Source organism: Phymastichus coffea, unplaced genomic scaffold (assembly GCF_024137745.1).
Source record: "Phymastichus coffea isolate CEN01 unplaced genomic scaffold, Cenicafe_Pcof_1.1 PCOF00140, whole genome shotgun sequence".
In the NCBI taxonomy this organism is placed as follows: Eukaryota; Metazoa; Arthropoda; class Insecta; order Hymenoptera; family Eulophidae; genus Phymastichus; species Phymastichus coffea.
The window spans coordinates 182,223-195,537 of NW_026706951.1; the positions used below are offsets into that span (position 1 = coordinate 182,223).

At 44.9% G+C, this 13,315-nt stretch overlaps 3 protein-coding genes across 5 annotated transcripts; 1 reads left to right on the forward strand and 2 right to left on the reverse strand.

Moving 5' to 3' along the window:
- Positions 1-19: 19 nt before the first annotated feature.
- On the reverse strand, positions 20-1,696 carry LOC131672002 (XK-related protein 6). Its single transcript, XM_058948897.1, has 4 exons — positions 1,234-1,696; positions 849-1,161; positions 621-776; positions 20-543 (listed from the first exon to the last, which is right to left on the reverse strand). The coding sequence occupies exons 1-4, from the start codon at positions 1,540-1,542 to the stop codon at positions 47-49; spliced, it is 1,275 nt and encodes a 424-aa protein (XP_058804880.1). The 5' UTR covers positions 1,543-1,696; the 3' UTR covers positions 20-46.
- A 223-nt stretch (positions 1,697-1,919) lies between these two features.
- On the forward strand, positions 1,920-3,584 carry LOC131671982 (actin-related protein 2/3 complex subunit 3-like). Of its 3 annotated transcripts, none has more exons than XM_058948851.1 (5): positions 1,934-2,054; positions 2,149-2,232; positions 2,332-2,511; positions 2,582-2,777; positions 2,881-3,584. In XM_058948851.1, the coding sequence occupies exons 2-5, from the start codon at positions 2,188-2,190 to the stop codon at positions 3,033-3,035; spliced, it is 576 nt and encodes a 191-aa protein (XP_058804834.1). In that variant the 5' UTR covers positions 1,934-2,054; positions 2,149-2,187; the 3' UTR covers positions 3,036-3,584. The 3 variants fall into 3 exon arrangements, with proteins under 3 accessions (XP_058804836.1, XP_058804834.1, XP_058804835.1); XM_058948852.1 differs by having other exon boundaries at positions 2,149-2,223; XM_058948853.1 differs by lacking the exon at positions 2,149-2,232 and having other exon boundaries at positions 1,920-2,112.
- A 206-nt stretch (positions 3,585-3,790) lies between these two features.
- LOC131672008 (uncharacterized) lies at positions 3,791-10,125 on the reverse strand. The gene is made up of 5 exons (XM_058948909.1): positions 10,010-10,125; positions 9,340-9,610; positions 5,557-9,116; positions 4,248-5,475; positions 3,791-4,183 (listed from the first exon to the last, which is right to left on the reverse strand). The coding sequence occupies exons 1-5, from the start codon at positions 10,123-10,125 to the stop codon at positions 3,791-3,793; spliced, it is 5,568 nt and encodes a 1,855-aa protein (XP_058804892.1).
- Positions 10,126-13,315: the final 3,190 nt, after the last annotated feature.

Genomic DNA, 13,315 nt, shown 5'->3' on the forward strand with positions numbered 1-13,315 from the left:
ATAAATATAACAAAATAAAATGTGCAATGAAAAATCGAGCGTTCGATTATTTACTCCTCAATATCTTTGATAACGAGAATGTCTGATGTTTCATTGATGGATGAAATTGAATGTAATAGAAAATCATTGCGATAATACCGATAATGAATGGTACTATACACATGGCAGAGATAACGTAATGATACCATACCGTCTTGAGATCAGTTGGTACGCTTAAAACTACCAAGATAGCAGCTGAAATGTTTTCCAAAAAACATACCGTATAGTAAAGTAGATGCTTACTATAAGTCCCGTTATCCTCAAAATTAACGTAAATAAATATGTAAACGAATCCAAAAACGCATGAAAATAATGTAGACTTTATTTTTTCTCCTAATGTGGACGGCAGATGTGGAGTGCGTCTTTTCGTCTTGCAAAAATTGACAATTCCGCGAGACTCCATAATGAGCCAAATGGTCATTGCAATCCAATGGAGAACACACATCACTAATACGCATATCGTTGAAAAAATTGCGGCAGCCAATACAGAAGCAATGCGCGATGCTATAATAATTCATTAAAACATTTTTATTACTTTCCGAATGATAGTAAACTATTGCATGAATTTAAAAATTCCTCACTTGTGATGAATAAGTGCCACAAAAATTGAAGGATAGTACCAGCACAGTTAATATTTCTCTTATGTTGTTGAGCCAAACGGATATTGCGATGATAATTGACCATTGCCCATGCTAAACTTATGAAGGAGCTAACAATGTTGCTTACTTGATCTAAACCTGCAATAATTTACATTATTCATTATTTTCCATTTGTAAAAGAAGACTTTTGAGATATAATATATTATGTACTCATAGAACTATATTCTCCATGATAGTCTTGCACAAAAATGGACAATTGCAAGATTAGCTGAGGTGCTGCTTCAATGAAGCATTCCAAAACTCTAAGGAGTGCAATATCTTCTTCCTCTTTCAACATTTGTATGAAATACTTTTTCTGCCCAACACAATTGTTTTTCCTTTTACAAAGTCGTGATTTTATGGCATATTTCAAACTGTTGCAGTATCTTTGTACCATGGTGAATTGAAATATTATATTAAGTATCACCGTAAAGAAGTGTATTATTTTTTTTAAGAATGGCCGCTTCTTATTTAGTAAATTTTCCTGAAATTAAATTTAACCACTTGTCATAAATCTCAAAATAAAAAAAAATATAATATTTTTTAAGATGGATACCTCTTCATCTTGATGATACATTTGTAAACTAACAATTGTGTTGATAAATGATGCGATCAGAATAAAACTGATAGTCCATGACAATGTATATAACTTCTTGTTTATGAAGAAAGAAGCTATAAGTTTGGTATCTGTATAAATATCACAACAGTGTATAAATATCGATAACAGTAAAAAGAAAATATCACAGTTAGATATTTTAGAATTTTTTGGAGGAACATCTGGAACATCTTTAGGTTTTTCAATATTGTGTGTATCAATATTTGCTTTCAAGGCACTTTCTGAAGTAGTAATCTCTTCTAACTCCATTTTCAATATTTTTTCCAATACGAGAAAACGGCAAACATTGAACTTCAAATTTAAATTGACATTTGAGATGTAGTTTTGTTTATGATTCTTTTAGATTACTATGTTATATTAAATTTTTCACATTTTTGATCATAACCTTCTACTACATTGCGTTACTTAAAAACCATATAAGCCATATTTATAATACTAAACACCAATCTAAAAGCCACAAACGCGGAATACAAGAGCACTAATTTTGGAGGTTGTCTTTACTTAGCTTTTCGAACCGCACATCACACAACACACAACTCACATACATAACCGCGTTTGTATCGACGACAGGCGTTGTATCAACGATCTCTGTATTGCCAACAATTTGACGTATTCCTTGCAACTTGCAGTGCAGCGAGTGTTCTGATCTGATATATGTGCATATGTGTGAAGACGGGTGTGGAGTATTATTATCTGAATTTTAATTGTTTGCTAATATTTAGTTGGCAAATTTTTTTTGCAAAGCCGACAATCGGTATTTGGTATATATTTATATACATATTATAGATGTGCTTGTGAAAAATAACTAGAAAAATGCCAGTAAGTAGATAAATATTAATGTTTTTTGATGTCTAGGTTATGAATCATCTCAAAATTATCACATCTTAAATAAAAATGCCAAGAGATTTCTTAAACTGCCACGCTAAAACTGTAAATAAGGTTTATCAAAAGATTTCTGCTTTTCATATGAAATCAATTTAAAATTAATTTCTCTGTTATAAATCACTGATGACTGCTAATATTTATGTATTGTTACAGGCATACCACTCAAGTTTTATTTGTAAGAGAGATACTTTAGGTAATATGGCCTTATTACCCTTAAAAACAAGTTATAGAGGGCCAGCTCCACCTATGGCGAATGCAGAAGAGATGGATATTATAGACGAAGCTTTGTATTTTTTCAAAGCAAATGTGTTCTTTAGGACGTATGAAATAAAGGTATACTTTTGCTATTGTTGAATTATGTACTCCAAAATATATGATTTAGCAAAGATTTTGTTAACTTCAGAGTGAGGCTGACAGAGTTTTGATTTACATTACCTTGTACATAACAGAATGTTTAAAAAAGTTGCAAAAGTGTATTAATCAAAATCAAGCTCAAAATGAAATGTATTCATTGGCCATCTCGAAGTTCGATATTCCTGGAGATTCAGGTTTTCCACTCAATTCAGTTTATGCCAAACCTAGCAATTCCAATGAAGCTGGTAAACAATTTCCTTCCGTTCTCAATAAGCTACAAATAAATAATAAACTAAAATAAATGTTAGTTTATAAATGTACTAAAATTAATATTGTTGATAATTTCAGAATCTATGAGACAGTATTTATTACAAATAAGGCAAGAGACTGGTTCGCGTTTAGTTGAAAAAGTATATGGAACTGATGGAAAACCAAGTAAATGGTGGCTATGTTTTGCAAAAAAGAAGTTCATGGACAAGTCTTTGTCAGGACCTGGTCAATAATTAAGTACATGTTTTAATATTAAAAAGACTTTCAACATTTAATGATTGTATAAGATAGATGAAAAAATTTTTCTTTTGTGTATGCAATGTTTTTTCTTATTTTCATTACTGATTTAAAAATAGAATCAAACAAATTTTACATATAGAATTTCAATGACTATTCTTTCGACATATAAAGCATATATACTAAATAATTACATATAATTTGTTTATATTTATTCAATACTGTTTAAAATAGGAAAAAAAAGGCACAAAAAAAAGAAAGAAATAGTAATAATCATTTCTTATGAAATATATGAAGTCTTTAATTGACTAATTACGTTAATTAGCCTGAACAATGAAAGAAGTAGGCCAAGAGTCAGCTCAAAAAAGTTTTACAAAGTAATAAGTACAAATATCTTATACTCTCACAAGATACACTATTTACGACTATTATAACGCCTTAACAATTACAAAAAAATGTGCGTCTCATACGATTAAATAAACCTACGGCTAAATCGATGGGCTCGAAACTCGCGTCGACAGTAGAATCGCAATGACAATGCAACAATAATAAATAATGAAAAAAAACTAATCCACATGCATTTCCTTTTTTCTTTTGTTCTTTTCAGAAATTGCTCAGAAGCCCTCGAGCACTGGCTATTACGTCTACAGCAATTCGATGTTTTATATTCAATTAAATTAACAATTATTCTTTGATACGAAAATCATTATAAGATAATCGAAGTTAGGAATAATACTTTCAAGAGAAACTTTTAGGACTGATTCTTCGGATTGAATCGTCCCATGTGCAGTATCAGTCCGCTAAGATTGTGTCTAATCAAGTACAGGAAAGGCTTGTCCATCTTCATTCGTGGCCTCTCTGGTTGTTCAGCTTGTCGTTTATTTCGACACCTTCGACGTCGCGACGAAGTAAACCAACGTAATCGGCTCTTTTGGATCTTTTGTCTAATATCACTCGACTCTATTGCTTCCTCGGATGGATCTTCGTCTTCGCAATCGCTCGAATCGCTGCTTTGTTGCTGTTCGTTGTTATTTTTGAGTAACTCCCAAGCTCGGGTGTGTCTCGGCGGTGTACCTGGGTAGGTCTCTGCCAAGTGTCGTACACCAGCTTTGTTATCGTCCCCACACGTGCAGAACAGATTCATCTGTGAACATGGAAATAGTTGAGAAGCAATTTTATCGAGATTCTTGAACAACTGGTAATCATACCTGAATCATCTCTGCAAGATAGAGGTCGTGACCAGCTCCATTGATGCCCTTGAGATCGGCAGTCTTGGTGAGCAACAGGTCAAATCCCATCCTCTTCAGCGTGGAAGAAACGTTGAGTATCGAACGCTGGCTAAACTTGGGCATTTGCAACTCAACCCTCCTCGGAATTATAACCTTCAGCAATTTCTCCAGTGCATTGTCGCTCGGGTTGCCAAAAAGCCGGAATTCCAATCTCTCGAGATTGTCACCCGCCGCAGTGAGACCCTGCTGGCCCGGCATCACCATAATCAAGGACACGGGCCTCTTGGGATCACCTAGAGCCACGGCAGTTGCGTCGAGACTCGGTTCGTAGCCGGCCGAGACGCCAGACTTCCAGACGACCGCTGGTATCGGCACGAGCTTACGTTGCTTGACTGTTTGCGCTACCGCAAAGTACATCTCTCCGTCACGACCTTCCGAGTTGGCCTCCGGACTGTCGCAACTGGTTTGAAATACGTTGGCCGACAGTGCGGTCAGAGGCGATCTCAAAGACACGGCGTGACCCTTCACGAAATCCTTGATCCTTCCGCCGGTTTGCTTCCTGATCAGCAGGTTCGTTCGCCGCCTGAGTATGTCACCAGCAGTGGAGAAGTTGACATCCACCACGGCGCCCTCGTAAAACTGCTGAGCTTGCTCCTTGTAAAACGGCATGATTTTGCGCACCTTCAAGCGGTCGGCGAACAACGCTCGGACGAAAGCAGCATTCTCAATACCCTGGCCACGCGCCAAGGTGACGGCGTCGGTAATGTTTTGAAAGACCAGGTGTGGATTGAACGTCACCACGTCGTCGAGCTTGAGAATATCGTTCATCGCGTTGGACGTGAGTCCTCTGGCGCCCAAAAAGATCATCGCTAAGGTGCTCAGCATGCCGAACGGCGACATCGTCACTGATCTCGACGAGCTCAAGCCAGTGTTTGCCAGCGTCCAGAACTTGAAGGACAGCTCGTTGCACATGCTCAGAAATTCAGCGACGTCACTGTCTAAATCTTTGTTACTCTGATCGAGACCGATCGCACCTTTCGCGTGATCCAGCGTCACTATTGGTGAATTCGCTGGAGGCGCTGGTAAAACGCTTTCTTTCACTGCTACTTTCCTGATCTCTTCGCTTTGATCGGCTACGACTTTTTGGGGGACGAGGGTCCACTTGTCGTTCTCCTTGGAGTCGCTGATCGGCTTATTGGTCGTTGCCATCGTTGTCGTCGTTGTCGTCGTTGTCGTCGTTATCGTCGTTGTCGTCGTTGTCGTCGGTGTCGTCGTCGCCGTCGTCGTTGACGTTGTCGACGTTGGGCTGGTAGCCCTGAGAACTGGCTTGGTCGCTTTCCTAGTGTACGTCTGATGTAAATCACCGATCGACGGTCTCCTCAAAGTACTGTAATGAAGTTTATTCTTCATGGTAAATTTGGACGGTTCGGTGGGCCTGACGAGTGGCGCCTTCGTCTTCTCCTCCTCAAGATTGATTCTGCCCGCAGACTTGTCTATCGTCGATTGGATCTTGTCGATCGAGGATTTGGTGGTGCTGTACGTCGACGCGGCGTGAGGTCGTCCGGTGATGGATTGCTTAACAACCGCCATCACTGTCTTAGCATCGGCGATCGTCGTATTCGATACGATCATCGGTCTCTCGGTAGTTAACTTCTTCGCGATAGTTACCGCCGTTGTCGTGAACTGAGTCAGAGATTGCGTGCTAGTCTGGTGAGCTTTGCTCGATGTAAGGGCCTGTGCTGTAACGTACGTGGTATTTTGTGGCTCTGGCGAGGGCTTACCGATGTTATCGATAACGGTGGTGAGAATGTCATCTGCTGGGGTCGTGTTACTGTCACTCATAATCGTCTCGAATTTGTCTAGAGGAACGATAGTCGTTGCGATTCCGTTGGAATTACGATTAGCTGGTGTATTTTGCAGCTGGTTAATCAGATCGCTGATCTTTTCTAATGGTGGATCGTTCAATGGATGAACGCTTGGCGCTAACGTGCTGGTTGCCTTTCGAACAATCGGTAACGATTCAAATGGTATTTGAGTGAAATACTCGTAATTAGCGCTCTGATAAGTGGTAGTTTCTGCATTAATAGCGGTAGCGTTGTCGTTGTCGTTGTCGTTGTCGTTGTCGCTGTCGCTGTCGCTGTCGCTGTCGCTGTCGTTGTCTGGTAACAAGGTCGTTTGTTGTACTTTCTGGTAACTAACGATTTTGCCTTGATCTTGCGGCTGCTGCTGCTGCTGCTGTTTCTTCCTGTTGTCTGCCACTTTGATGTTGTCCGTGCTAATTGTCGCGTAATCCGTGATTGGTTTGCCTTGACCGTAAGTCGGGTATCCTGCTATAATTCCGCTAGCGATGTTGTTTGCCGGTTGACTTTCGCTCGGCAGAGTATATTGCACCGTCGATGGCCTGTTAGTGGTGACAGATGTATCCAACAGAATTTTATTGGCTTCAGCTACGGGATTATTAGTTTTGATTCTCGTGAGCGTCGAGTTACTTATTACATTGCCAAGCGTTATTTGTTTTTCGGGTTGAGGACTCGACACGTCCAAAAAGATTATGGGAGTTTCCACTTTGCTTGTTTTATTCTCATCTGATAATCTCGTTTCAGTCTCGACGATACTTGGACTGGTGGATTCGATTGCAATCGTAGCAGGCAGCTCGCTACTGAGGTCACTCGTGCTCGAGTCCAGTTTCAGGGAATCGGTCTTGAGCAGAACGGGCAACTTGTTCTTGTCGTTCGACGAAGCTTTCTCAACGCTGGTGGGGAACGTCGTCATGTGCGAGATGTCATCGTAATTTCCCGTGGTTGCCGATTTCGTATCGTAATGCTCTTTCATGTAATTGTTAAAAGTCTCCTCCAAGCCGATTAAGCTAGCTTCTTGCGCCGGGCTGCTTTGCGTTGTGCTGGCCGATTTCGATTCAGTTCTTCCCGGGAGCTTAGCCCCGATTGCACCCGCGATTTTCGTCGAGGAATTGGCTGGCAGAGTGAAGATCAACGTGTTGTCGTCGTCGTCGTCGTCGTCGTCGTCGTCGTCGTCGTATATCGGAATAACTTTGACAGTGGACACTTCCTCCTCTGACACTGGTTCTTTCCTCTTAAGGTACGTTTGCGTCGTTACCGCGATCTTATGTTTCGACTCAACTTCGGTTTGGCTATTGTTGTTGGTACTGAGGGCAGCGCCGATTGTCGGCTCCACAGTGGCATCGTGATGATAATTCGAAGACTCGGTCCTCCGCTGACTCGTCGAGCTGACCGGCAGCGTCGACAATTTAGCCGGCGGATTCACAGTAGTCGCAGACTCAGTGGTGGTGAATTCAGTCTTATTCTCAAAGGTCGTTTCTCCGGCCACGTCGCTCTCGTGGAACATGGGTTTCGACTCGATACTGCCGATGATCGAGTTGATCGACTCCGACAGCATCGGCGGAACAGTCGGTATGTCGTAATCCTTTTCGGTAGCTTGCAGCTTGCTCGTGGTTGTGAAATCGACGTACTCGGCCTTGGAGCTAGTCTCCTTTGTATCGTCGTACTTGGAGGTCGTTTCAGATACGAAGCGCACAGTAGTTTCAACCTCGGTCCACGATTGCGTCTGCTCGGTTGGTGTTTTCTTGTCGGTCTGTTTGTCGGTAGCGATCGGCTCGTAACCGTCGCTCGAGGTCGCAGCTGCTTCGGGCTCCGTTGTCGTGTACGGTACCTCGTTCGTCGTCACCTCGACGAACTGCGTCTGCCTCCGCGTCGATCTCTCGCTGGTGTCGTAGACAAGGGTGGTCGTCGCGACGCTATCTTCCTCTACCTTGATAGATTCCGTCGTCTCTAGCTGAACTCCGTCGACTCCGGTTTTCTCCGGTAACTCGAAGCTCGCGCCGATGGCAGCAGTGGCAGTCGTGCTCGGCTTGGTAGCCAATTCGTAGAGCGACGCCGCGGAAGCTTTGCCAGTGGTCGGACGCTGCGTCACTTTGGTCGCTGGCTCGTAGACTGGCCGACGGCTGGTCGCCTCGTAAACCGGGCGGAGGGTTACTGGCTCGTAAATCGGCCGGTAAGACGAGGTTGGTCGTTGACCTGTACTCGGCTTTTTGAATCCACCCATTGGGCCGACGTTGAGCTTCGACGAGTACGAGTCCTTGGTAGTCGCGGCGAGGGGCGATATCGTCGGCAGGATCTGGTAAACCGGTATTTTCTGCGGCGACTTGGTGCTCGATTGATCAGCCTCGATCACGGGCACCTGGATCGTCGGCAGCCTGATGAATCCGGCGCTCTCGGAATCAGCGTAGTCGGTGCTCTTCTGCGTTGTTGTCGTCGCGTTCTGCTGGCTTGGTCTTGCAGCGTGAACGGCTAGCTTGCTGAGATCGATGCCAGCGTACTGATCCTTGAGTTGCGAGTCAGCCAACAACGAGGACGACACGGACAGCGGGATGTACAAGGTGGGTTTCGACGAGTTCTTAGCCTCGTCCAACGTCGGTCGCGTTGGCCTCCTCTTGGTCGGGTGGCTCTCTTGTTCGCCTAAAATCCCACTGTCCAAGGCCATGTTACCCAGGAGCGTTGGTCGGGAAGCTGCTGCTGGTATCTGCACGTGATTGGCCGGTTCGTAGCCGTCGTCGACCGGTTTGCCATTGTGCAGGGGCACGATGTCCACGTAACCAGACGATTGCACGTCCAGCGTTGGTAAAATCATGCTCGTGTCTTGCGTTATGTCTTGTTGGTCGACCGTGCCGCCGGACAATATGTAGGGCAGCAAGTTCGTCCATTGGCTGTTGACGCTGCCGGGTATCGATGACGTGCCCGAAGTGTGTGCCGGCACGGGCTTACTTAACTCGCCTTTCAGCACATTTTGCACGTTTTGAACCACGTCGGCGACCTGCAAAAAGTAGGTATTTTGTGTTTTTCAACCGTTGGCGGACAAACTCAAGTTACAGTTATTCCGCCTCTTCTGCATGTCCAGGTGCCAAGTATGTCGTCGTACGGACTAGCGGATTTCGTGAGAAAACACGTTTCGGCATCTGCCCGTTGACACCCTTTTGATAGTACAATGCAGTAGCCGATGTTAGAATAATCAGTGAATAATAATGGGAAATGAGTACCTTAGGCTCGCCTTCGGGTAGTTTGGTGTGGTGATGACCCATATCGACAGGCAGCCCAGTGCCACTGGCAGCAATCATGCCCTGAATCTGCTGCTTGGTCATCTGCTTCATAACCAGTTGGCCATTGCCGTTGAGCGTGTAAAACTGGAACTCGTCGGGCGTGAAAAGATTGGCGGGCGAACCCGGCGGTTGGCGACCGCGCTGCTCCGTGATCACGCTGCCACTGGCCGATTGCACTTTCTTCCTTGCGCCCGGCTCGTCGATCGTTACGCTGCAATTGCAAGCCAAATCGCGACGGTTGCGCTTTAGGACCAATGCCTGGCGTGGACTGTAGTCGCGAGGAATGCCCGACGGCACTTTGAATTGACGAAAAGCGTTGCGCGCGGGCAACCCTTACGACTGTCACGCCAACCTTGAAGGATTTCATCGTTGTCTTTGCTTCTGGCGAAACGGTGAACGCTGGCTAGCGAGAGAGAGAGAGAGAGAGAGAGAGAGAGGGCGCGCGCTTTTTGCCGACCACGCTCGAGGATAGAATCCTGCTTTTGCTAGCAGAGTGGGCAGTGCGAACGAATATTGGACTAACTGGACGAACGGTAAAGGCACGCGTGCACCGAACTATTGACCAAGCGGACAAGTGGATTTATATTTTTTCAATTATGCGTTTATGTACCTTGGTAGCGGGTTCTTCAGGGTTGCCGTGATGTCAGCGCGACTCGAATCCAGACTCGCGCTACTGCTGACCAGCAAGGCCGCTAGCAGCACCAGCAATTGTCGTTTACACGTCATTTTCACCTGTCGATTTTCGTATATTACTAATATGATTAATAATTAAGTGGGTAACGCCATGCACACTTTTGCGCTCGTATCTTCCTTCTCCCTTCGTACAGCATAGGCGTTCCTATCTACCTTGCCATTGAATAAACCTCTCGGTCGTTCATTCTCAACATATTTCACCTGAATTCAATGAACAGATCCATCTTATTTATCGCATTTGCTATAAGTTGAATAATGAGAAAATTCCTTTTCCCGCAAATAAGTACACTGCGCTGAACTGTATTTACGTGATTTATTTTCGTGAAAATGCAAAAGCGACAGTTCATAAAGAACAGATCGTTCTAGAATGTTCTAAAAATCTGACAAGAGTAGCCGTTATTGTCCACTGGTAAGTGTAAGTTTGATTTGTTTGACGAAATAAAAAAACAAGTTGAACGCAGAACGACGCTAAACGAGCAAAATAGTTAACGAGTACAAAGCGAGTGAGTCGACAACCAAGTGGCTTACGTTGTTTTGTCTTCGATGCCAGTTGCGTCGCTTCGGCGTTTCGTCCAAAAACGAAGGGATCAGCTGTCTCGCTTATCCAAACAGAGAAAAGCTGGCCAGATTAGGCGGCACTGCCCGGCAAACTCGTCATGACGCCTGGCAGCTAGTACACCTGGTACACTCGCGCTTCAAGACCAAAAACCAACAGCTGACTGCTCGCACGAGCGGACTGGATGCATCCTCAGGCTGGACTGACTTGCTGCGCGGCGAGAGATGAAGATGAAGAAGCGAACGCCATCGAGTCGAAGGGAACAGAGAGAAAGAGGGAACGGGAGCCGCTCTGCGAGCAGGTTGCTCCTCGCCAGCAGGAGGAGGGGAAGCGTGCTAGTTAAAAAAAGCACGCAACGCAGCCGGAGAGTAAGCTGCACGACCATCGCTGGGCTTCTTTCGGCACGGCCTTTTCCGCTTGAGCCGAGTCCGCGTCAAACCGGCCGTTCCCATGCCGAAAGCTCCTTGGACGCGCGCTGCTCCCCCGAGTAGTCTTGACCCGGCCGGACTCGGCCCAGAACGAGTGCAGCGAAAGTTAGTCCGCGCGCAAACATCAGCCTTCCTCGTCGTGCTCTTTTCTCATTCTTTTTCCTTGCGGAATGCGACCGTGCAAGGATCTCTCGTTCTCTCGCTCGCTCTCGCTCTCTCTCGCTCTCTCTCTCTCTCTCTCTCTCTCTCTCTCTCTCTCTCTCTCTCTCTCTCTCTCTCGCTCTCGCTCTCCTCGGACGTCGGCGCATAGTAGCGTGACGCGATGAACGTTGCTGCGCTCCTCGCTCCCGAGGGCCGACGCTCGCCGCTGCGGATTAGGGTCGTTCGCCTCCGGACTGTAAAGCCGACTACACATCTTGGTATATTCGGAGCAAAGCTTTGGTCAGGCTTCGTTCGGGATTCAGATCGGCATAATTGATACATCAGCCTGGCCATATAAGAGATGCCGTAATGGCTGTAATCGTTAATGTGATGGATGGTCGGCTCGGCTTCGGCTCCTCGGGCCGCGCACAGGCTCGCATGTGTGTACGCGCACCGTTATTCCCATCGACGCCTCTCGCGCGCGCTTTCGAATCCGCGTGCGTCCAATATAAATTATTAACGCCTCTCGAGGCACAGGTCGACGCGCCAAATTCGCTTAACACCGCTGGCACTCGTCGGACCGATCCTTTATGTGCCGTTCGAACAATCCATTTTTTCTCCTCATCGGCGTACGCGTGCTAACGTGCTATGCGGTCCTGTGAACGATACGACGCGATTTTCAACCACGGCTTTCAATAGAAAACTCGTGACTCGTTATCTTCTGCCCGTAGTCGAGAGCGTCCGCAATGCAGATGCAGCCCGTGTTTTATGCCGGACCATTCGTTGCAAAATACGTGCGTTATTTTTCACGAAGATGGTCAATCGGCTTCCCTGGAGCAAGCTCGCACAACCGAACCAAAGTAACAACAAAAAGACTATGTTGAGGAACGACCGCGCGGAGAAAAGTATTTAAGTCGGGTCATTAATCCTCGTGGCGGCGCGTTCGAAGGAGCACCTGTTTCTCTTCTTTACTCGAGATGTACATAGCAGAAGAGAGAGAGAGAGAGAGAGAGAGAGAGAGAACGTTGACTTGTAGGTTAACCTTGCTCTCGTCGCATCCTTTTTCTCGGTAGCTCCAAGTCCGAGAGAACCGGTCGCAAGTTTTGCGCTTCGATCCCTTAACCGACAACGCCGACGGACGATCGTCATAATGATTAGGAGGGTAATGATGATGACTCGCGCGAATGCGGCATTATTATGTTATGAACATCGTTTCTCATTGTCTTCTTTTTCTTTTCCTTCTCCTCATTCTTCATCTTCTCCTTCTCCTTCTTCTTCTACTTCTTCTCTTCTTTTTCTTAATTTTCTTGACGTTTCATAATCAACGGATAGCAGCTTTTGTCTTCTCACTTTATTGTTCTTTTCCTTCATGTACTCACTTTCTCTATTTGCACGACTGTCCACTATTGGAAATTCTATTCGCTACATGAAAGTAAAATTGCATTATCGTGCATTTGGATCATTGAGTTCGTTGGGAATTACCTGCTCATGATATCTGCAAAGAAATAAAAATTGTTATTTTAAGTAGCTTATAAGCTTAATTGCGTATGTATTCGCATTCGTTTTTTTTTATTTGCGATGAAAAAGTTTAGTCTCGTTATTATTATTGATTATAATTGATCTTGGATAAAGTCCGGCACTGCCTGCAAAACTGGTAAAAACTTGGTTTCGTAAATTCCTCAGCCGAAGCGCTCACTTTACCGTTACATATCGTAAACCGATGCCAACTTGCTACTCGCGAAATTCAACAAAATTGTAAATCAAATCAGTTCACGCGCGTTCTGATAAAAAAAAGCTCTGTACGTCGTATTCGTCGAGCGCACAAGCGGCTCGTCCTCAAAACGCATTAACCCGTTTTACATTTGAGAAGCGAACTCCGTGCGCACAGACGTTACACACCGCCAACATACTTTTTTTTGTGCGTCCCCGACGCATGTACACTTACGTTTTAGCTGTAAGCGAACTTAATCAATTCAAGTCTTTCTCTCTCCCTACCCTCTCCTCCCGTCTCTCTCTCTCTCTCTCTCTCTCTCTCTCTCTCTCTCTCTCTCTCTCTCTCTCTCTCTCTCTGTCGTTGGCATCGGAAAGTTAACGGTTC